Below are 23,151 nucleotides of genomic sequence, written 5' to 3'. Positions count from 1 at the left end.
CACTGAGCTAGGCTGAAACACCTCCATTTTGGAGCTGCTTTACTCAAGAAAGCAAAAAAGAGACCAAGTTTGTATGCAGCTTTATTGTTTGCAAACTGATACGTGACACATATAAATGCCAAAATAGCAGGCAGCATTTTTTATAAATACATTATATACAGTACCTGTAAAAAGTTTGGACACCTAGTCATTCAAGGGTTCTAATTTATTTTTATTATTTTCTACATTGTAGAATAAGACATCAAAACTATGATTTTTTTAACCTTTTATTTAACTAGGCAAGTCAGTTAAGAACAAATAACACGGTCTAACCCGGATGACGCTGGACCAATTGCGCACGGCCCTATGGGACTCCCTGGGATACAGCGTGGAATCGAAGCAGGGTCTGCAGTGATGCGTCTAGCACTGAGACGCAGTGCTTTTGACCACTGCACCACTCGGGAACCCCATATGGAATCATATAGTAACCAAAAAAGGATTAAACAACTGCACTTGAAGAAACTTTCAAAGCTCTTGAAATGTTCCGGATTGACTGAATTTAATATCTTAAATAATATATCTTGAATAAATATTCTACAAACACAATTTGAATTAGCAAAATAATTTTCTAATAACACAAACTACTCAAAGACTTATCTTTAACCAAGGCCTAGTAAGGCAGAAAAGTATGACTTGTCTGTCTGTTGTCACTCAGATTGTTCTGACAGGAAATATCTCCGAACAGAAAGTTAATTAAAAGCTACAGTACCCACATTCGACACTAGATGACAACATGGGGCAATATGATACTTTGTACAATGGGTGACATGTCTGGTGAGTATGCAGGCCAATGAAGAACTGGGACATTTTCAGCTTCCAGGAATTGTGTACAGATCCTTACGACATGGGGATGTGCATTATCATGCTGAAACATGAGGTGATGGCGTGGATGAATGACACAACAATGGGCCTCAGGATCTCGTCAGTGTATCTGCATTTAAATTGCTATCGATAAAATGCAATTGTGTTAGCTGTCCATTGCTTATGCCTGCCCATAGCCCACCGCCACAATGGGGCACTCTGTTCACAACGTTGGCATCAGCTCCAATGACATTTGAGGTGGCTAATGGTAGAGAAATTAACATTCAATTATCTGGCAACAGCTTTGGTGGACATTCCTGCAGTCAGCATGCCAATTGCACACTCCCTCAACTTGAGACATATGGCATTGTGTTTGTTGTATGACGACAACACCTCACGTTTTAGAGCGGCCTTTTATTGTCCCCAGCGCAAGGTGCACCTGTGTAATGATCTTTCTATGTAATCAGTCAAGTGGATGGATTATCTTTGCAAAGGACAAATGCTCACTAACAGGGATTTAAACATTTGTGTACAAAATTTGTGATTTTATTTTGGTGCATATGGAACATTTCTGGGATCTTTCATTTCAGCTCATGAAACATGACCACTTTTCATGCGTTTATAGTTGTTGTTCAGTGCAGAAACTGTTCTTCGTTTTATGAGCACTATTTGGCAAGGAATTTGTGAATTTTGATAGCGCACATGGCTGCGGGACAGAAGGTTGTGGTGGAAAGAGCATCTTTATACTAAAAGCATTGCATGAGTCTATCATCGTATTTGCAGGTCCAACAAAAATATAGCCTTTATTAAAAATGTCATGCAATTCTACGTAATTTTACGTATTAGCGGAATATTTTTTAAATAAAAATACCGAAATTACAGGCGAAGAATGTAGAGATAGATATGTGTTCATCTTGCCATATTTGTCCAATGCCAAATCAGTGTGTGTTGTTTGCAACGAAACTGTACCTGTTAAAAAATGATTACATTTGAGACATCATTAGGATTCTGAGCATTGTACGCCGGACCGATGTCTTCCTCCCGTGCATGCACCAGCAGCTTTTCATATGTACCTGCTCGCTCTTTGTCCGACAATAGGTCATATCAAATGCGCAGAAATAATTTAACAAATAAGTTAAATTACTAGAGATTCTCACAAGCCCCTTATTCTATTACTGGGCTATATTAAGTGATAATGCTCGAGGAGCCGGTGTTTTGTTTGCACGGTCTAGGACCGGCAAACCCTGACATTTTTATTTTATTTTACTAAGAACACATTCTTATTTTCATTGACGGCCTACGAATTTGTATTTATTTATTTTATTTCACCTTTATTTAACCAGGTAGGCAAGTTAAGAACAAGTTCTCATTTACAATTGCGACCTAGCCAAGATAAAGCAAAGCAGTTCGACACATACAACAACACAGAGGTACACAAAACAAACATACAGTCAATAATACAGTAGAAACATACGTCTATATACAATGTGAGCAAATGAGGTGAGATAAGGGAGGTAAAGGCTAAAAAAATATTTTAAAAAGGCCATGGTGGCAAAGTAAATACAATATAGCAAGTAAAATACTGGAATGGTAGATTTGCAGTGGAAGAATGTGCAAAGTAGAGATAGAAATAATGGGGTGAAAAGGAGCAAAATAAATCCAATAGGGGGAGAGGTAGTTGTTTGGGCTAAATTATACATGGGCTATGTACAGGTGCAGTAATCTGTGAGCTGCTCTGACAGCTGGTGCTTAAAGCTAGTGAGGGAGATAAGCGTTTCCAGTTTCAGAGATTTTTGTAGTTCGTTTACAGTCATTGGCAGCAGAGAACTGGAAGGAGAGGTATAACAAAGGAAGAATTGGTTTTTGGGGGTGACCAGAGAGATATACCTGCTGGAGCGCATGCTACAGGTGGGTGCTGCTATGGTGACCAGTGAGCTGAGATAAGGGGGGACTTTACCTAGCAGGGTCTTGTAGATGACCTGGAGCCAGTGGGTTTGGCGACGAGTATGAAGCGAGGGCCAGCCAATGAGAGCGTACAGGTCGCTTCTGACTGGTACTAATATCCATATATATAAATGTGTGTATATTAGTATATATATAATATATATATAAATATATAAATATATATTAAATATATAATATATATTATAAATATATAATATATATTATATATAAATATATAATATATAAATATATATTAAATATAAATATAATATATATATAAATATATAATATATATATATATAAATATATATTAAATATATAATATATATTATAAATATATAATATATATTATATATAAATATATATTAAATATATAATATATATTATAAATATATAAATATATAATATATAAATATATATTAAATATATAATATATATTATATATAAATATATTATATATATATTATATATATATATATATATATATATTATATATATTATATATATTATATATATAATATATATTATAAATATATAATATATATTATATATAAATATATTATATTATATATATATTATATATATATTATATATATAATATATATATATAAATATATAATATATATATATATAATATGTGTGTGTATATATTAGTACCAGTCAGAAGTTTGGACACACCTACTCTTTCACATGTTATTAGTCACATGCGCTGAATACAACAGGTGTAGGTAGACGTTACAGTTTAATGCTTACTTATGAGCCCCTAACCAGCAATGCAGTTTTAAAGAAATAAGAATAAGAAATAAAAGTAACAAGTAATTTAAGAGCAGCAGTAAAATAACAATGGCAAGATTATATACAGGGGGGGTACTGGTGCGGGGGCACCAGTTATTTGAGGTAATATATCTAACTCTAATACTTACTTACAGTTGAAGTTGGAAGTTTACATACACTTAGGTTGGAGTCATTAAAACTAGTTTTTCAACCACTCCACACATTTTTTGTTAACAAACTATAGTTTTGGTAAGTCAGTTAGGACATCTACTTTGTGCATGACACATTTTTTCCAACAATTGTTTACAGACACATTATTTCACTCATTCACTGTATCACAATTCCTGTGGGTCAGAAGTTTACACTACATTAACTGTACCTTTTATATAGCTTGGAAAGTTATGTCATGGCTTTAGAAGTTTCTGATAGGTTAATTGACATCATTTGCGTCAATTGGAGGTCTACCTGTGGATGTATTTCAAGGCCTACCTTCAAACTCAGTGCCACTTTACTTGAGATCATGGGAAAATCAAAAGAAATCAGCCAAGACCTCAGATAATCAATTGTAGACCTCCGCAAGTCTGGTTCATCCTTGGGAGCAATTTCCAAACGCATGAAGGTACCACATTCATCTGTATAAACAATAGTACGCAAGTATAAACACCATGGGACCACGTAGCCGTCATACTGCTCAGGTCGGAGACGTGTTCTGTCTCCTAGAGATGAACCTACGTTGGTGTGAAAAGTGCAAATCAATCCCAGAACAACAGCAAAGGACCTTGTGAAGATGCTGGAGGAAACAGATACACAAGTACCTATATCCACAGTAAAATTAGTTCTATATCGACATAACCTGAAAAGCCACTCAGCAAGGAAGAGGCCTCTTCTCCAAAACAGCCATAAAAAAGCCAGACTATAGTTTGCAACTGCACATGGGGACAAAGATCGTACCTTTTTGAGAAATATCCTCTGGTCTGATGAAACAAAAATAGAACTGTTTGGCCGTGATGACCATCGTTATGTTTGGAGGAAAAAGCGGGAGGCTTGCAAGCCGAAGAACACAATCCCAACTGTGAAGCACGGGGGTGGCAGCATAATTTTGTGGGGATGTTTTGCTGCAGAAGGGACGGGTGCACTTCGCAAAATAGATGGCATCATGAGGATGGAAAATTGTGGATATATTGAAGCAACATCTCAAGACATCAGTTAAAGTTAAAGCTTGGTTGCAAATGAGTCTTCCCAGTGGAAAATGACCCCAAGCATACTTCCAAAGTTGTGGCAAAATGGCTTAAGGAAAACAAAGTCCAGGTATTGGAGTGGCCATCATAAAGCCCTGACTTCAATCCTATAGAATATTTGTGGGTAGAACTGAAAAAGCGTGTGTGAGCAAGTAGGCCTACAACCTGACTCCGTTACACCAGCTCTGTCAGGAGGAATGGGCCAAAATTCACCTAACTTATTGTGGGAAGCTTGTTGAAGACTACCTGAAACGTTTGACCCAAGTTAAACAATGTAAAGGCAATGCTACGAAATACTAATTGAGTGTATGTAAACTTCTGACCACTGGGAATGTGATGAAAGAAATAAAAGCTGAAATAAATCATTCTCTCTACAATTATTCTGATATTTCACATTCTTAAAATAAAGTGGTGATCATAATTGACCTAAAACAGGGAATTTTTACTCAGATTAAATGTCAGGAATGGTGAAAAACTGAGTTTAAATGTATTTGGTTAAGGTGTATGTAAACTTCTGACTTCAACTGTATATGCATTACAATGAATTTGACTGGGAATTTTAAATTAGTTTAGATGACATTCTGATTCTAAAATGAAATGTATCTCCTGTCATTTGTATCGCAGCGCTCTGATGGTGCTACTAAAGGTACTGTGGTAATTCAGCATTGACTCAAACTGTGTTGTCAGACACACATCAAAACAGGAATCAGTCACAGAATCTGTCAGACTTTTTCTCTTGAACACCCTCCCTGTGGTGAATCTGATATCTGATGAATATTTCACTATTCACATTTGTCCCAGAATTGCTATCTAATCTTTGATGACATGATTGAGTAAATGTTTGTGAAATTTGTTCAGCCACTGTTACCCAACTCTGTATTTGAGTATAGACAACAGTATCGATTTGTGCCACTTGAAAAATAAAAAATGGGTTGGGTCTGCTGGTTGTTAATCCAGTATAAAGCAGACACATCGTCTGTCACTTCTGTTAGTGGAGCAGTAGGGTAGGAAAGGGTTGTCGTTTTCTAAGCAGTGAAGTCAGTGTTTAGCTGCATCTTTATCATGTCTGGAGTGTGGACTGTGCTGCTGCTCTGGGGCGTTGTCTTTGTCCCGGCTCTGTCGCATGGAGCTCTGGTCATCTCACGAGAAGACTCCACACCACTGGTGACTCTCCACGGTTTCTATAGTATCTACTCTCCTGTGACCAAATCTGGCCGCTCCTGCTATAATCTAGTGTTACTCTCGTTTTTCTATATATATCTGTACCGTATCTAATTTGAATTGTCTCTGTTCTGCTTTCGCTCCGTGTGTGTGTGTGCTTTGATTTTATAGTCATGCTAATATCTATGTATATGCATTACAATGAATTTGACTGTGAATTTTAAATTAGTTTCTATGACATTCTGATCCTAATATTAAACTTCTCCTGTGATTTGTATCGCAGCGCTCTGATGGTGCTACAAGGCTACTAAAGGTACTGTGGTAGTTCAGCATTGACTCAAACTGTGTTGTCAGACACAAATCAAAACAGGAATCTGTCACAGAACCTGTCCGACTTTTTCTCTTGAACACCCTCCCTGTGGTGAATCTGATATCTGATGAATATTTCATTATTTACATTTCCCCCAGAAAAAAACACTCTAACCTTTTGAGTATAGATAACAGTACTGATTTCAGCCACTTGAAAAGTAAAAAATGTCAGAGTACTAAATAGTGTACTCTGTAAAAAAGAAAATGAATAATACTGTCTGAATCTATACATTTTTTTTACAGAAAAGAAGTACAGATAATATGGAGGTAAGGAAATACACTATTTACATAATCTTTGTGAGGATAATGATAAGCTATCACCATCTCCATCACTCGGAATCCATTGCTTCATGGACTTTTTACACTGAACCAGCTGTACTCTTTCACAAGAGTACAGCTGTAATCATTTGTTTTGAAGTAATCCTGTAGTCAATGCAGCCTACTCCACACTATTCAGCTGTATCCGGAAAATATGTTTTGAGAAAATGTGAGATTTTTACAGGCATATTGGATAGTCATTACTTACACAAACACACATTTCAAAACACTTCTGTTGCTGTTTCTCTCTGTTTTTTCCTATGTACGTACATGTCCGTGTATCTCTATCCCTCTTTCTCTTCCTTTCTCTCTGCCACACTCTTCCTCTCTCTTTTCCTCCATCTCTCCCTCTCTCAGGTGGAGGTGTACAGTGTAAAGGTGGCCTGTAAGGTGGCGTCTCGTTTCGCTCACACGGTCATAACCTCCAGTGCTCTGAACAAGGCCAACTCCTCTCAGGAAGTATTCTTTGAGGTGGATCTGCCCAAGACTGCCTTTATCACCAACTTCAGCATGTCAGTCAGCAGTCATGGCATATGTAGAAGTGTGTGTGAATACATATGTGTGTTTGTTTTGAATGACTGTGTTTGTGTATCTCAGGGAGATAGAGGGTCAGACGTACACGGGCAATGTGAAGGAGAAGGAGAAAGCCAAGAAGCAGTATCAGCAAGCTGTTTCCACAGGGCAGACTGCAGGACTGGTCAAGTGAGTGGACCAGGGCAATGAGGGAACAAATGTGATGTTTCCATTACACCAAGCACTTCCATACTCTTTTATCACAGCCTGTGTTTTGTTTCAAATGTGATTGGCCTCCTACTGTACCTGTGTTTGTCTGTGGGCTCTAGGGCATCAGGGAGGAAGATGGAGAAGTTTTCGGTGTCTGTGAACATCGCGGCCAATAGTAACGTCACCTTCATTCTGACATACGAGGAGTTGCTTCAGCGTAAACTGGGCCAGTATGAGATCATGACCCAGGTCAAACCCAAGCAGCTGGTCCAGCACTTTGAGGTCTGTAGATGTTTACACCGTTATACCCCAAAACAGCACTTTTTTCATCATCTTGACTCCTCAGTCCTGTGTCTCATCAATCCGGTCCATGTCTCTGACAGATTGTGGCAGATATCTATGAACCCCAGGGCATTGCCTTCCTGGATGCCTATGGAACCTTCATCTCCAATGAGCTTCTCCCTCTGGTGGAGAAAACAGTCACTGACAAAAAGGTATAATGCTGTTCTGTTCTATGAAACAAATGCATACGGAGCATATCGTCCCAAAAAGATAAATACAATTTTGCTGTGTTGAAATGTGTTTAATTGTATTAAATTGTGTTTCCCTCCCTCACTCAGGCACACATCTCTTTCTGCCCAACAATGGACCAGCAGAGAAAGTGCCCAGGTTGTGACGGCACCCTGATTGACGGGGATTTCGTTATCAAATATGACGTGAACCGAGCTGAGACCCTTGGTGACATCCAGGTTAGCTGTGTTGAATATGATACAGGATCAGTATTGGTGTCAATTCCATCAATGCATGGTGTTCATGTCTTAATGATGTTCAGCATGTCTTTTTCAGATAGTGAATGGGTACTTTGTGCACTTCTTTGCTCCTCCGGACTTACCCAGAGTTCCAAAGAATGTAGTGTTCGTCATTGACAGGAGTGGGTCAATGTCTGGAAACAAAATGCATCAGGTAAGAGAGGAGGGAAATAGTGTGTCTGAAAGAAAGAGCTGGGGAGAGAGAAAATATGAGAGCGAGATGTGGAGCGAGAGGTTAAGAGAGAGAGCTATAATAGTAGTTGATGTTCAGATTGACCTGAGAGCCTGTGATCTCTCATAGACAAGGGAAGCTATGCTGACTATCCTGAATGACCTGCATGAGGACGACTACTTTGGAATTGTCACATTCGACCACCATATCTCAACATGGAAGGGATCTTTGACCAAGGCCACCACGGGAAATGTGTCTGAAGCCAAAGGATTTGTCAAAGGAATACAGCAAAGTGGATGTGAGTCATATGTATTTAATGGGAATGTGGTGACACATACAGGGATAAATTATTCACAAGGTTTGTGTCGTCATTCATTTTGTCAGCCAGTCAGTTGTACAACTGAATGCATTCAACTGAAATGTGTCTTCCGCATTTAACCCAACTCCTCTGAAATCCACGTCTTTGGCGCCCGGAATATAGTAGTGAAACTATGGCAGTACAACACTTGGGCAAGCTGTATGCTAAAACTAAGTGCGGTGTATTTATGAAGGAACTTACAAAATTGTTATATCTAATGTTTATTTTATAAACACCTGGATGGACTTTCTGTCCTGTTCTCCTTTTAGACACTGATATAAATGGTGCTCTGATGAAAGCTGTGGACATAATGATGAAAGACAAACAAGCCAAGAAGTTCACAGAGAGGAGTGTGTCTATGATTATCTTATTGACAGATGGGATGCCAAACTCAGGTGCGTACAGGTTTCCTTCCTTTCTGATCTCTTTTATTTGGTTGGGCTGCAATTTTAACATTGAAGAAGCCTTCTGATCAAATCAAATCAAATGTATTTATATAGCCCTTCGTACATCAGCTGATATCTCAAAGTGCTGTACAGAAACCCAGCATAAAACCCCAAACAGCAAGCAATGCAGGTGTAGAGGCACGGTGGCTAGGAAAAACTCCCTAGAAAGGTCAAAACCTAGGAAGAAACCTAGAGAGGAACCAGGCTATGTGGGGTGGCCAGTCCTCTTCTGGCTGTGCCGGGTGGAGATTATAACAGAACATGGCCAGGATGTTCAAATGTTCATAAATGACCAGCATGGTTGAATAATAATAAGGCAGAACAGTTGAAACTGGAGCAGCAGCATGGCCAGGTGGACTGGGGACAGCAAGGAGTCATCATGTCAGGTAGTCCTGGGGCATGGTCCTAGGGCTCAGGTCCTCCGAGAGAGAGAAAGAAAGAGAGAAGGAGAGAATTAGAGAACGCACACTTAGATTCACACAGGACACCGAGTAGGACAGGAGAAGTACTCCAGATATAACAAACTGACCCTAGCCCCCCGACACATAAACTACTGCAGCATAAATACTGGAGCCTGAGACAGGAGGGGTCAGGAGACACTGTGGCCACATCCGAGGACACCCCCGGACAGGGCCAAACAGGAAGGATATAACCCCACCCACTTTGCCAAAGCACAGCCCCCACACCACTAGAGGGATATCTTCAACCACCAACTTACCATCCTGAGACAAGGCTGAGTATAGCCCACAAAGATCTCCGCCACGGCACAACCCAAGGGGGGCGCCAACCCAGACAGGATGACCACAACAGTGAATCAACCCACTCAGGTGACGCACCCCTTCCAGGGACGGCATGAGAGAGCCCCAGTAAGCCAGTGACTCAGCCCCTGTAATAGGGTTAGAGGCAGAGAATCCCGGTGGAAAGAGGGGAACCGGCCAGGCAGAGACAGCAAGGGCGGTTCGTTGCTCCAGAGCCTTTCCGTTCACCTTCCCACTCCTGGGCCAGACTACACTCAATCATATGACCCACTGAAGAGATGAGTCTTCAGTAAAGACTTAAAGGTTGAGACCGAGTTTGCGTCTCTGACATGGGTAGGCAGACCGTTCCATAAAAATGGAGCTCTATAGGAGAAAGCCCTGCCTCCAGCTGTTTGCTTAGAAATTCTAGGGACAATTAGGAGGCCTGCGTCTTGTGACCGTAGCGTACGTGTAGGTATGTACAGCAGGACCAAATCAGAGAGATGGGTAGGAGCAAGCCCATGTAATGCTTTGTAGGTTAGCAGTAAAACCTTGAAATCAGCCCTTGCTTTGACAGGAAGCCAGTGTAGAGAGGCTAGCACTGGAGTAATATGTATTGTTTTATATTAGATCAAGCCAGTAAGGTCATGGTCCATTTGTTTACTGGTCCAGCCATGTGTGTTTGTGTACAGGAGTGTCATCTACACCACAGATTCAGGAGAATGTCCGTAATGCGATGGGTGGGAACATGACTCTGTTCTCTCTGGGCTTTGGGAATGATGTGGACTACTCCTTTCTGGATGTGATGTCTAGACAGAACCAGGGACTGGCCCGGAGGATCTACGAGGGTTCTGACGCCACTGTCCAGCTTCAGGTTTGGACCAGGGCTGTCCCAAATCTCACAATAGTCACTTTTCAGTGTTTTTCTGGTTTTACCATATCACTGATAGTTTTGTCCATCCTGTGACCCTCCCTATCTAGGTCATACATATATACTGCATATTGGCATTAGTGATAATGCACTGTAGAAAATAATTTAAGATAAATGATTAGGTAATGTGTGTCTTTGTGTCCTAGGGTTTCTATGAGGAAGTAGCCAGCCCCCTCCTCTCTGAGGTGGACCTGCATTACCCTGACAACCTGGTGAACTCTCTGACCACCAGCCACTACAAGCAGCTGTTCAACGGCTCAGAGATCGTGGTAGCTGGCCGGCTCACTGATAATAGCTTGGATAACTTCCTCGTGGAGGTGTTTGCAAAGGGGGTAAGGAACAGACAGACAGGCACAACACAACATGCCACCCTGATACTGAGCTCAGAAAGACAGATCTTCATCAGTCTTTGCACCAGTCTTTGCACTCATTATGATGTACAGTACAATGCTTAACCCAACTAATGCTTGTCTCTCACTCCTTCTCTATGTATCTAATACCATCTTTCTCTTTCTCACTCCCTCACACCTTTTTTAGTTTGAGGAGGACTTTATTGTCAAAGGCCAGGCTAGTGCCCAAGAGTGGGACATACTGTACCCTGAGCAGGAGTACATATTTGGGGACTTCACTGAGCGTCTTTGGGCCTACCTCACCATCCAACAACTGTTGAGCAAGAAGTCAGTGTGATCAGTTAACTGCTATTACTGATGTCTGGTGAACACTCCACAACAAAATGGTGGCTTTGAATAATCCAAATGCCTAAGACACACTGGTGGTTGAGATCTTAGAGTTGGGATCTAATGAATAGAGATGGTTATATTAAAGTAACTACATTTGTAAATATTCCATTATTTTCTGCCCAACAGTGTAAGTGAAACCAAACCTAACCCAAGTCAAACCAAACCTATCCTCTAACCCAAACCTAATGCAATAACACCATTCACCCTATGGTTTTCTGTCAGAGAGACTGGAACTGCAGAGGAGAAGGGGAATGCCACTGCCCAGGCTCTGGAGATGTCCCTGCAGTACAGCTTTGTCACCCCTCTTACCTCCATGGTGGTCACCAAGCCTAAGACTGAAGAGGAGCAAGAGGAGCCCCTCATCGCGGACAAGCTGACCGAGGGTATGACACCAAGTGGGATGGCAGAGGAGAGGGGGAGACCACCAGTAAATCTGGCGTGTCTTATCTGACATGTTTATCTCAGTGGTTATAGAAATCCATAAATGGATTGTCAAAGGTGAGTGTCTGACAGTTTTTCCTCCTGTTGTTTGACAGATGAAAGGCAGAAAGCCCAGAGATTGGGTAAGAATATGCCATGAATGGACAGGACTGGATTCTTCATCTGAATGGATTTATAAGTCATTATACTGGATCACCTGAATTTATGACATGAAAAGCTGACACCAAATTATTTGTGGTTAGAAACTAACAGTATTGGATGGTAAAATACGTTGTTATGTTCAGATGAAATCTATGAAATATATTTGACCACTTTGTATGTGATTTTTACTTGCCATCTGACATCTTTGGTGTGATTTTCAGGTCATTTTGTACCCCAGACGGTGAGCAACACCTACAGGGTGCAGAGCAGGCCCACATACTTTGGTGAGTCCCCCTTCATTCAGGGTGGCCGTTCTGTCAGACATGGGTTACTTCAGCATTTTCTATCTGGTGCGACTGTCTCAAAAATAGGTTGCTTTCACAGGCTGAAGTACTTGCATATTTACATTTAGTATTTTTTTCTGTGCTTCTTTTAACCAAACAAAAAGCAAAACAGTAAACATACAATTTTAAACAAGTGGATAAATAGTTAACTGCCAAATTAAAGTAAAAAAACTACAGTGTCTTAATTAACCATATTTGGTATTTGCAATGTCCACCATGCTGTCATGCCACATTAGGACTACAGAGAGCGATCCAAACGTTTAAATGGGCTTAGCCTCAACCAAATCTAATTTTACAACTGGAACAATCTGTTGTTGACTCTGCAGTGGATGGGGACCCTCATTTCATGATTGAGTTGCCAGAGCAGGAGGATGCACTGTGCTTTAACATAGACGACAGGCCTGGTACCATCTTCAACCTAGTGAGAGATCAGCTGGCAGGTAAATATTCACCACTTAATGACTACAGAAATTACACTTTATTCAAGTACATAGTTATAGCTGTAGAAATGATTCAGTATTTGAAATTGACTGACCTTTGACAGAAATGTGTCTTTGAATGTTACAAGGCATGAAACCAAACCATGACACTTGTTTCATAAAATAGATAACAAATATTAAAACTACACTATGAACCATTGAAACATAACACCAACAGCTTGCCTCAATCTGTCTTGCAGGTGTTTTGGTCAACGGCCAGACCATTGGGGACAAGAAGGTGGCCCCTGATGGCAAAGTGAACACCTACTTTGGTCGCTTTGGCATCGTTCACCAGGGGCTGGGGGTGAGACTGGAGGTGACTACTCATGACATTACTGTGTCCCAGAATGGCAAGCAGGCCAAACTCTTCTGGTCTGACACCGCCTCTCTCAAGGGAGCCAAGTAAGTCCATCCTTACCTGGGCCATTTTCTGGTGTTTTGTGGTGGAAAACCTAGCGGGTCGAGTATTACACGTAAACCCTTCTACCCATACATAGACAGGCTACAAATGTTATAACAATAAAATAAATTGTGAAGCTTGCAACTCCCTGTTGCACGCAACAAGCTTCCATTCCCCCTTCACAAGTTGATTTATGGCTGATTTAAGAATTTGTCAACCCTGTTACTTTATTTGGTAGTATAGTAATTTTGTATTCCCTCTTGACATGGGAAAAAGTGTTGTTTTATGAAGTTGAACATGTGCTCTTTATGGCAGGATGTAAAAATTAGGTGACATCTGAAGTTTTCTTTGGCACTGAATTTTTGTAATGACCCACCTATTTTACTGTTCTGGCTTCCAGATAACTCCTATTGATACACTGTATATAGAGAGACCAGAGTTTCTGGATTTAATGCAACCTCCCTTGCTACTCCTCATTCCCACAGAATGTGGTAGGATGAAACATCAGATTTCCTCCTATATCCCTGTCCTCCTGATTTAAACTACCTCTATCTCGCTCCCCTCCTACAGTTTAGACCTGCAGGTGACCAAAGACCGCAGCTTGACTGTCACCCTCAGGGACTCGGTCCGGTTTGTGGTCATCCTACACAAGGTGTGGAAACAGCACCCCTACCACCAGGACTATCTGGGCTTCTATACCCTGGAAAGCCACCTCCTCTCCCCCAGCGTCCATGGCCTGCTAGGTAGGAAAGCCACCTCTCCCCCAGCGTCCATGGCCTGCTAGGTAGGAAAGCCACCTCTCCCCCAGCGTCCATGGCCTGCTAGGTAGGAAAGCCACCTCTCCCCCAGCGTCCATGGCCTGCCCACCTCTCCCCCAGCGTCCATGGCCTGCTAGGTAGGAAAGCCACCTCCTCTCCCCCAGTGTCCATGGCCTGCTAGGTAGGAAAGCCACCTCTCCCCCAGCGTCCATGGCCTGCTAGGTAGGAAAGCCACCTCCTCTCCCCCAGCGTCCATGGCCTGCTAGGTAGGAAAGCCACCTCCTCTCCCCCAGTGTCCATGGCCTGCTAGGTAGGAAAGCCACCTCTCCCCCAGCGTCCATGGCCTGCTAGGTAGGAAAGCCACCTCTCCCCCAGCGTCCATGGCCTGCTAGGTAGGAAAGCCACCTCCTCTCCCCCAGCGTCCATGGCCTGCTAGGTAGGAAAGCCACCTCCTCTCCCCCAGCGTCCATGGCCTGCTAGGTAGGAAAGCCACCTCTCCCCAGCGTCCATGGCCTGCTAGGTAGGAAAGCCACCTCCTCTCCCCCAGCGTCCATGGCCTGCTAGGTAGGAAAGCCACCTCCTCTCCCCCAGCGTCCATGGCCTGCTAGGTAGGAAAGCCACCTCCTCTCCCCCAGTGTCCATGGCCTGCTAGGTAGGAAAGCCACCTCTCCCCCAGCGTCCATGGCCTGCTAGGTAGGAAAGCCACCTCCTCTCCCCCAGCGTCCATGGCCTGCTAGGTAGGAAAGCCACCTCTCCCCCCATGGCCTGCTCCATGGCCATGGCCTGCTAGGTAGGAAAGCCACCTCCTCTCCCCCAGCGTCCATGGCCTGCCAGGTGGCCACCTCTCCCCCAGCGTCCATGGCCTGCTAGGTAGGAAGCCACCTCCTCTCCCCCAGCGTCCCCTGCTAGGTAGGAAAGCCACCTCTCCCCCAGGTCCATGGCCTGCTAGGTAGGAAAGCCACCTCTCCCCCAGCGTCCATGGCCTGCTAGGTAGGAAAGCCACCTCCTCTCCCCCAGCGTCCATGGCCTGCTAGGTAGGAAAGCCACCTCTCCCCCAGCGTCCATGGCCTGCTAGGTAGGAAAGCCACCTCCTCTCCCCCAGCGTCCATGGCCTGCTAGGTAGGAAAGCCACCTCTCCCCCAGCGTCCATGGCCTGCTAGGTAGGAAAGCCACCTCCTCTCCCCCAGCGTCCATGGCCTGCTAGGTAGGAAAGCCACCTCCTCTCCCCCAGCGTCCATGGCCTGCTAGGTAGGAAAGCCACCTCTCCCCCAGCGTCCATGGCCTGCTAGGTAGGAAAGCCACCTCCCCCCCCAGCGTCCATGGCCTGCTAGGTAGGAAAGCCACCTCCTCTCCCCAGTGTCCATGGCCTGCTAGGTAGGAAAGCCACCTCTCCCCAGCGTCCATGGCCTGCTAGGTCCACCTCCTCTCCCCCAGCGTCCATGGCCTGCTAGGTAGGAAGCCACCTCCTCTCCCCCAGCGTCCATGGCCTGCTAGGTGGACAGCCACCTCCAGTGTCCATGGCCTGCTAGGTAGGAAAGCCACCTCTCCCCCAGTGTCCATGGCCTGCTAGGTAGGAAAGCCACCTCCTCTCCCCCAGCGTCCATGGCCTGCTAGGTAGGAAGCCACCTCCTCTCCCCCCAGCGTCCATGGCCTGCTAGGTAGGACAGCCACCTCCTCTCCCCCAGTGTCCATGGCCTGCTAGGTAGGAAAGCCACCTCTCCCCCAGCCCATGGCATGCTAGGTCCACCTCCTCTCCCCAGCGTGGCCTGCTAGGTAGGAAAGCCACCTCCTCTCCCCCAGCGTCCATGGCCTGCTAGGTAGGACAGCCACCTCCTCTCCCCCAGCGTCCATGGCCTGCTAGGTAGGAAGCCACCTCCTCTCCCCCAGCGTCCATGGCCTGCTAGGTAGGACAGCCACCTCCTCTCCCCCAGCGTCCATGGCCTGCTAGGTAGGACAGCCACCTCCTCTCCCCCAGCGTCCATGGCCTGCTAGGTAGGAAAGCCACCTCCTCTCCCCCAGCGTCCATGGCCTGCTAGGTAGGAAAGCCACCTCTCCCCCAGCGTCCATGGCCTGCTAGGTAGGAAAGCCACCTCCTCTCCCCCAGCGTCCATGGCCTGCTAGGTAGGAAAGCCACCTCCTCTCCCCCAGTGTCCATGGCCTGCTAGGTAGGAAAGCCACCTCCTCTCCCCCAGCGTCCATGGCCTGCTAGGTAGGACAGCCACCTCCTCTCCCCCAGCGTCCATGGCCTGCTAGGTAGGACAGCCACCTCCTCTCCCCCAGCGTCCATGGCCTGCTAGGTAGGACAGCCACCTCCTCTCCCCCAGCGTCCATGGCCTGCTAGGTAGGACAGCCACCTCCTCTCCCCCAGCGTCCATGGCCTGCTAGGTAGGACAGCCACCTCCTCTCCCCCAGCGTCCATGGCCTGCTAGGTAGGACAGCCACCTCTCCCCCAGCGTCCATGGCCTGCTAGGTAGGACAGCCACCTCCTCTCCCCCAGCGTCCATGGCCTGCTAGGTAGGACAGCCACCTCCTCTCCCCCAGCGTCCATGGCCTGCTAGGTAGGGAAGCCACCTCCTCTCCCCCAGCGTCCATGGCCTGCTAGGTAGGACAGCCACCTCCTCTCCCCAGGTCCATGGCCTGCTAGGTAGGACAGCCACCTCCTCTCTCCCAGCCCATGGCCTGTCAGCCACCTCCTCTCCCCAGGTCCATGGCCTGCTAGGTAGGACAGCCACCTCTCCCCCAGTGTCCATGGCCTGCTAGGTAGGGAAGCCACCTCTCCCCCAGCGTCCATGGCCTGCTAGGTAGGGAAGCCACCTCTCCCCCAGCGTCCATGGCCTGCTAGGTAGGACAGCCACCTCCTCTCCCCCAGCGTCCATGGCCTGCTAGGTAGGACAGCCACCTCCTCTCCCCCAGCGTCCATAGCCTGCTAGGTAGGACAGCCACCTCCTCTCCCCCAGCGTCCATGGCCTGCTAGGTAGGAAAGCCACCTCCTCTCCCCCAGCGTCCATGGCCTGCTAGGTAGGGAAGCCACCTCTCCCCCAGTGTCCATGGCCTGCTAGGTAGGACAGCCACCTCCTCTCCCCCAGCGTCCATGGCCTGCTAGGTAGGACAGCCACCTCTCCCCCAGCGTCCATGGCCTGCTAGGTAGGGAAGCCACCTCCTCTCCCCCAGCGTCCATGGCCTGCTAGGTAGGACAGCCACCTCCTCTCCCCCAGCGTCCATGGCCTGCTAGGTAGGACAGCCACCTCCTCTCCCCCAGCGTCCATGGCCTGCTAGGTAGGGAAGCCACCTCCTCTCCCCCAGCGTCCATGGCCTGCTAGGTAGGAAGCCACCTCTCCCCAGCGTCCATGGCCTGCTAGGTAGGAAGCCACCTCTCCCCAGCGTCCATGGCCTGCTAGGTAGGACAGCCACCTCTCCCCCAGTGTCCATGGCCTGCTAGGTAGGGAAGCCACCTCTCCCCCAGTGTCCATGGCCTGCTAGGTAGGAAAGCCACCTCCTCTCCCCCAGCGTCCATGGCCTGCTAGGTAGGGAAGCCACCTCCTCTCCCCCAGCGTCCATGGCCTGCTAGGTAGGGAAGCCACCTCTCCCCCAGCGTCCATGGCCTGCTAGGTAGGGAAGCCACCTCTCCCCCAGCGTCCATGGCCTGCTAGGTAGGGAAGCCACCTCCTCTCCCCCAGCGTCCATGGCCTGCTAGGTAGGAAGCCACCTCTCCCCCAGCGTCCATGGCCTGCTAGGTAGGGAAGCCACCTCTCCCCCAGCGTCCATGGCCTGCTAGGTAGGGAAGCCACCTCCTCTCCCCCAGCGTCCATGGCCTGCTAGGTAGGAAAGCCACCTCCTCTCCCCCAGCGTCCATGGCCTGCTAGGTAGGAAAGCCACCTCCTCTCCCCCAGCGTCCATGGCCTGCTAGGTAGGACAGCCACCTCCTCTCCCCCAGCGTCCATGGCCTGCTAGGTAGGGAAGCCACCTCCTCTCCCCCAGCGTCCATGGCCTGCTAGGTAGGAAAGCCACCTCCTCTCCCCCAGCGTCCATGGCCTGCTAGGTAGGAAAGCCACCACCTCTCCCCCAGTGTCCATGGCCTGCTAGGTAGGAAAGCCACCTCCTCTCCCCCAGCGTCCATGGCCTGCTAGGTAGGGAAGCCACCTCCTCTCCCAGCGTCCATGGCCTGCTAGGTAGGGAAGCCACCTCTCCCCCAGTGTCCATGGCCTGCTAGGTAGGGAAGCCACCTCTCCCCCAGCGTCCATGGCCTGCTAGGTAGGGAAGCCACCTCTCCCCCAGCGTCCATGGCCTGCCAGGTGGCCACCTCCTCTCCCCCAGCGTCCATGGCCTGCTAGGTAGGAAAGCCACCTCCTCTCCCCCAGCGTCCATGGCCTGCTAGGTAGGGAAGCCACCTCTCCCCCAGTGTCCATGGCCTGCTAGGTAGGAAGCCACCTCTCCCCCAGCGTCCATGGCCTGCTAGGTAGGAAGCCACCTCCTCTCCCCAGCGTCCATGGCCTGCTAGGTAGGAAAGCCACCTCTCCCCCAGCGTCCATGGCCTGCTAGGTAGGAAAGCCACCTCCTCTCCCCCAGCGTCCATGGCCTGCTAGGTAGGACAGCCACCTCCTCTCCCCCAGCGTCCATGGCCTGCTAGGTAGGACAGCCACCTCCTCTCCCCCAGCGTCCATGGCCTGCTAGGTAGGACAGCCACCTCCTCTCCCCCAGCGTCCATGGCCTGCTAGGTAGGACAGCCACCTCCTCTCCCCCAGCGTCCATAGCCTGCTAGGTAGGACAGCCACCTCCTCTCCCCCAGCGTCCATGGCCTGCTAGGTAGGAAAGCCACCTCTCCCCCAGCGTCCATGGCCTGCTAGGTAGGAAAGCCACCTCCTCTCCCCCAGTGTCCATGGCCTGCTAGGTAGGAAAGCCACCTCCTCTCCCCCAGCGTCCATGGCCTGCTAGGTAGGGAAGCCACCTCTCCCCCAGCGTCCATGGCCTGCTAGGTAGGGAAGCCACCTCCTCTCCCCCAGCGTCCATGGCCTGCTAGGTAGGACAGCCACCTCCTCTCCCCCAGTGTCCATGGCCTGCTAGATAGGAAGCCACCTCTCCCCCAGCGTCCATGGCCTGCTAGGTAGGGAAGCGACCTCTCCCCCAGTGTCCATGGCCTGCTAGGTAGGACAGCCACCTCTCCCCCAGCGTCCATGGCCTGCTAGGTAGGGAAGCCACCTCCTCTCCCCCAGCGTCCATGGCCTGCTAGGTAGGAAAGCCACCTCCTCTCCCCCAGTGTCCATGGCCTGCTAGGTAGGAAAGCCACCTCTCCCCCAGTGTCCATGGCCTGCTAGGTAGGACAGCCACCTCCTCTCCCCCAGCGTCCATGGCCTGCTAGGTAGGGAAGCCATCTCCTCTCCCCCAGCGTCCATGGCCTGCTAGGTAGGACAGCCACCTCCTCTCCCCCAGCGTCCATGGCCTGCTAGGTAGGAAAGCCACCTCTCCCCCAGTGTCCATGGCCTGCTAGGTAGGACAGCCACCTCCTCTCCCCCAGCGTCCATGGCCTGCTAGGTAGGAAAGCCACCTCCTCTCCCCCAGCGTCCATGGCCTGCTAGGTAGGACAGCCACCTCCTCTCCCCCAGCGTCCATGGCCTGCTAGGTAGGAAAGCCACCTCCTCTCCCCCAGCGTCCATAGCCTGCTAGGTAGGAAAGCCACCTCCTCTCCCCCAGCGTCCATGGCCTGCTAGGTAGGACAGCCACCTCCTCTCCCCCAGTGTCCATGGCCTGCTAGGTAGGAAGCCACCTCCTCTCCCCCAGCGTCCATGGCCTGCTAGGTAGGACAGCCACCTCCTCTCCCCCAGTGTCCATGGCCTGCTAGGTAGGAAAGCCACCTCCTCTCCCCCAGCGTCCATGGCCTGCTAGGTAGGACAGCCACCTCCTCTCCCCCAGTGTCCATGGCCTGCTAGGTAGGACCCACCTCCTCTCCCCCAGCGTCCATGGCCTGCTAGGACAGCCACCTCCTCTCCCCCAGCGTCCATGGCCTGCTAGGTAGGACAGCCACCTCCTCTCCCCCAGTGTCCATGGCCTGCTAGGTAGGACAGCCACCTCCTCTCCCCCAGCGTCCATGGCCTGCTAGGTAGGACAGCCACCTCCTCTCCCCCAGCGTCCATGGCCTGCTAGGTAGGACAGCCACCTCCTCTCCCCCAGTGTCCATGGCCTGCTAGGTAGGAAAGCCACCTCCTCTCCCCCAGTGTCCATGGCCTGCTAGGTAGGAAAGCCACCTCCTCTCCCCCAGCGTCCATGGCCTGCTAGGTAGGACAGCCACCTCCTCTCCCCCAGTGTCCATGGCCTGCTAGGTAGGAAAGCCACCTCCTCTCCCCCAGCTTCCATGGCCTGCTAGGTAGGAAGCCTCCTCTTCCCCAGTGTCCATGGCCTGCTCCTCTTCCCCAGTGTCCATGGCCTGCTAGGTAGGGAAGCCACCTCCTCTCCCCCAGCGTCCATGGCCTGCTAGGTAGGACAGCCACCTCCTCTCCCCCAGTGTCCATGGCCTGCTAGGTAGGACAGCCACCTCCTCTCCCCCAGCGTCCATGGCCTGCTAGGTAGGACAGCCACCTCCTCTCCCCCAGCGTCCATGGCCTGCTAGGTAGGACAGCCACCTCCTCTCCCCCAGCGTCCATGGCCTGCTAGGTAGGACAGCCACCTCCTCTCCCCCAGTGTCCATGGCCTGCTAGGTAGGACAGCCACCTCCTCTCCCCCAGTGTCCATGGCCTGCTAGGTAGGAAAGCCACCTCCTCTCCCCCAGTGTCCATGGCCTGCTAGGTAGGAAAGCCACCTCCTCTCCCCCAGCGTCCATGGCCTGCTAGGTAGGGAAGCCTCCTCTCCCCCAGCGTCCATGGCCTGCTAGGTAGGGAAGCCTCCTCTCCCCCAGCGTCCATGGCCTGCTAGGTATCACCAGGGGGCTCCAAAGAATAACCTGTCATTGGCAGGGCCAGATGAAATCTGTGTTGCTGGCTGAAGTTTTACTGCAGTATATTTGGAAAAATGTCTGTATATCTGATCAATAAGAATGTATTACATTATGCCCATACAGGTCAGTTTTACCATGGGGTGCAGTTTGAGGTGAGAGACATGCGCCCAGGGGAGGAGCCAGAGAAACCAGATGCCACCATGCTAGTGAAGGGGCAGGAGCTTACAGTGACAAGGTACTGTGATGTCTTCACACACACTTACACTTACACTTATCTCATCATTGTCTCTCCTCCCTGCTTTTTTTCTGCAGGGGCTGGCAGAGGGACTTCAGCTGGGATGTGAAGAATGGAGAGAACATCCCCTGCTGGTTCATCCATAGCAACGGCAACGGCCTCATCGATGGAAACCACACAGATTACATCATGTCTGGACTCTTCAAGACTGTCTGAGTCTGGTACACTAGCAGTCAACCTCCTCAAACAGTACATACAATGTATCAGTCACACGTTTCACATGGATTCAACACACTGTATGTGCTATAGACATACCATCATGACATGAGAATAATTCATAGATAATGTAAGATAAGACCGAAGTACATTTGATTAAAAGTTAAGTGGCAAGATAGAAAACTGCTGTCAAATACATTCAATGTTTTCATATTGATATGGGATAGTGCTGACAAAAACCTGTTGAAATAAATGGTCCCACTTCCACCTAACATGTGTGCTTTTAATACCATGTTGAATGGCCCCTGAGAGGGAGCCATGAAGGGAGGGAGAAACCTATACAGAGAGATAAAAAATCAACACTGTGGTGCTTGACATATTGCCTGGCTATCCAGCCTCCTTGCTCCGGCCAAACGCTACTCCACGCCCACAGACGTTAGTTTCTTCTCCACAAGAGTCTGGGTCTGAGTACCTCCCAAACCTTCACCAAATGTGAACACATTCAGGGCTGTCTGATTGGTCCAGAAACCAATGGGTTTAGGGTGACCACATTTAAAATACCCAAATGCAGGAAAAAAGGAGGATTTTACAGGAAAGTGTAGCCTACATCAAAAAAAATTCCGCACCCTCTACCCACTCAGTTTGTACCGACAGATGTAGCCCACTGAATATCATTATAGAATATACATCAAATGCATCTTCCAATTGAAACGTCTGCCTATGCCCACACATACATTTTTATACCCTCAAACACCAAGTTAGGCACACCTCATTTCAAAATAGGCTATGGCATCATCACTGTCAATCCTGAATGATACTTCTTCACGTTTGACTAGTGAAATGTGTTTACATGCCAATCATTTGATCTCAATCAGTTTCTTGGGAGTATACATTTAGATCTGTGAGCAGATTAGAACAGATGGTGTTAACAGACTTCATACCACAGCATTGTTGAATACTCGTTTCTGATTGGCTAGAAGGGAGATTAAAACCAGATAACAGGACAGTTGGAAAATACAGTATATGTTATGTATACTGAGCAAAAATATAAATGCAACCATTTCAACGATTTTCCAGAATTACAGTTCATATAAGGAAATCAGTCAATTGAAATAAATTAATTAGGCCCTAATTTATGGATACCTTTTTTTTAAAGTAGGTAGTGGATCAGAAAACCAGTCAGTTTCTGGTGTGATCACCATTTGCCTCATGCAGCGTGACACATCTCCTTCACATAGAGTTAATCAGGCTGTTTGTTGTGGCTTGTGGAATGTTGTCCCACTCCTCTTCAATGGCTGTGCGATGTTGCTGGATATTGGCGGTAACTGGAACATGCTGTTGTACACATCGATCCAGAGCATCCCAAACATGCTCAATGGGTGACATGTCTGGTGAATGTGCAGGCCATGGAAGAATGGGTACATTTTTAGCTTCCAGGAATTGTGTACAGATCCTTGCGACATGGGGCTGTGCATTATGAGGCTGAAACATGGGCCTCAGGATCTCGTCACGGTATCTCAGTGCGTTCGACCTCCACCATGGGTCACTCCACTCACAACCTCCACCATGGGTCACTCCGCTCACAACCTCCACCATGGGTCACTCCGCTCACAACCTCCACCATGGGTCACTCCGCTCACAACCTCCACCAT

General features: G+C 48.0%; 1 protein-coding gene and 2 long non-coding RNA genes across 10 annotated transcripts; 2 read left to right on the top strand and 1 right to left on the bottom strand.

The window, feature by feature from the left end:
* Window positions 1–5,776: 5,776 nt before the first annotated feature.
* Window positions 5,777–21,771, top strand: LOC118388415 (inter-alpha-trypsin inhibitor heavy chain H3-like). The gene is made up of 22 exons (XM_035777477.1): window positions 5,777–5,960; window positions 6,241–6,270; window positions 6,570–6,593; window positions 7,002–7,156; window positions 7,242–7,346; window positions 7,487–7,649; window positions 7,751–7,861; window positions 7,988–8,116; window positions 8,214–8,330; window positions 8,478–8,646; window positions 8,976–9,101; window positions 10,582–10,763; window positions 10,967–11,152; window positions 11,358–11,497; window positions 11,783–11,943; window positions 12,097–12,123; window positions 12,364–12,426; window positions 12,813–12,926; window positions 13,166–13,367; window positions 13,936–14,108; window positions 21,172–21,283; window positions 21,361–21,771. Exons 1-22 carry the CDS (start codon window positions 5,859–5,861, stop codon window positions 21,497–21,499), a joined length of 2,730 nt encoding a protein of 909 aa, XP_035633370.1. The 5' UTR covers window positions 5,777–5,858; the 3' UTR covers window positions 21,500–21,771.
* On the bottom strand, window positions 16,339–19,999 carry LOC127932172 (uncharacterized). Of its 6 annotated transcripts, none has more exons than XR_008144415.1 (8): window positions 19,885–19,999; window positions 19,279–19,407; window positions 18,635–19,109; window positions 17,830–17,955; window positions 17,535–17,575; window positions 17,196–17,239; window positions 16,856–17,022; window positions 16,339–16,565 (listed from the first exon to the last, which is right to left on the bottom strand). It is a non-coding gene; the product is annotated as an uncharacterized LOC127932172 (long non-coding RNA). The 6 variants fall into 6 exon arrangements; XR_008144417.1 differs by having other exon boundaries at window positions 16,339–16,521; XR_008144416.1 differs by having other exon boundaries at window positions 17,871–17,955.
* LOC127932173 (uncharacterized) lies at window positions 16,582–18,404 on the top strand. 3 transcript variants are annotated; one of them, XR_008144422.1, is made up of 5 exons: window positions 16,582–16,725; window positions 16,884–17,182; window positions 17,692–17,817; window positions 18,119–18,162; window positions 18,375–18,404. It is a non-coding gene; the product is annotated as an uncharacterized LOC127932173 (long non-coding RNA). The 3 variants fall into 3 exon arrangements; XR_008144421.1 differs by having other exon boundaries at window positions 18,293–18,403; XR_008144423.1 differs by lacking the exon at window positions 18,375–18,404 and adding an exon at window positions 18,334–18,363.
* Window positions 21,772–23,151: the final 1,380 nt, after the last annotated feature.

Source organism: Oncorhynchus keta, chromosome 10 (genome assembly GCF_023373465.1).
Source record: "Oncorhynchus keta strain PuntledgeMale-10-30-2019 chromosome 10, Oket_V2, whole genome shotgun sequence".
Lineage (NCBI taxonomy): Eukaryota > Metazoa > Chordata > Actinopteri > Salmoniformes > Salmonidae > Oncorhynchus > Oncorhynchus keta.
The sequence above is the reverse complement of the archived record's forward strand: the minus strand, read 5'-3'. Positions and strand labels throughout refer to the sequence as shown.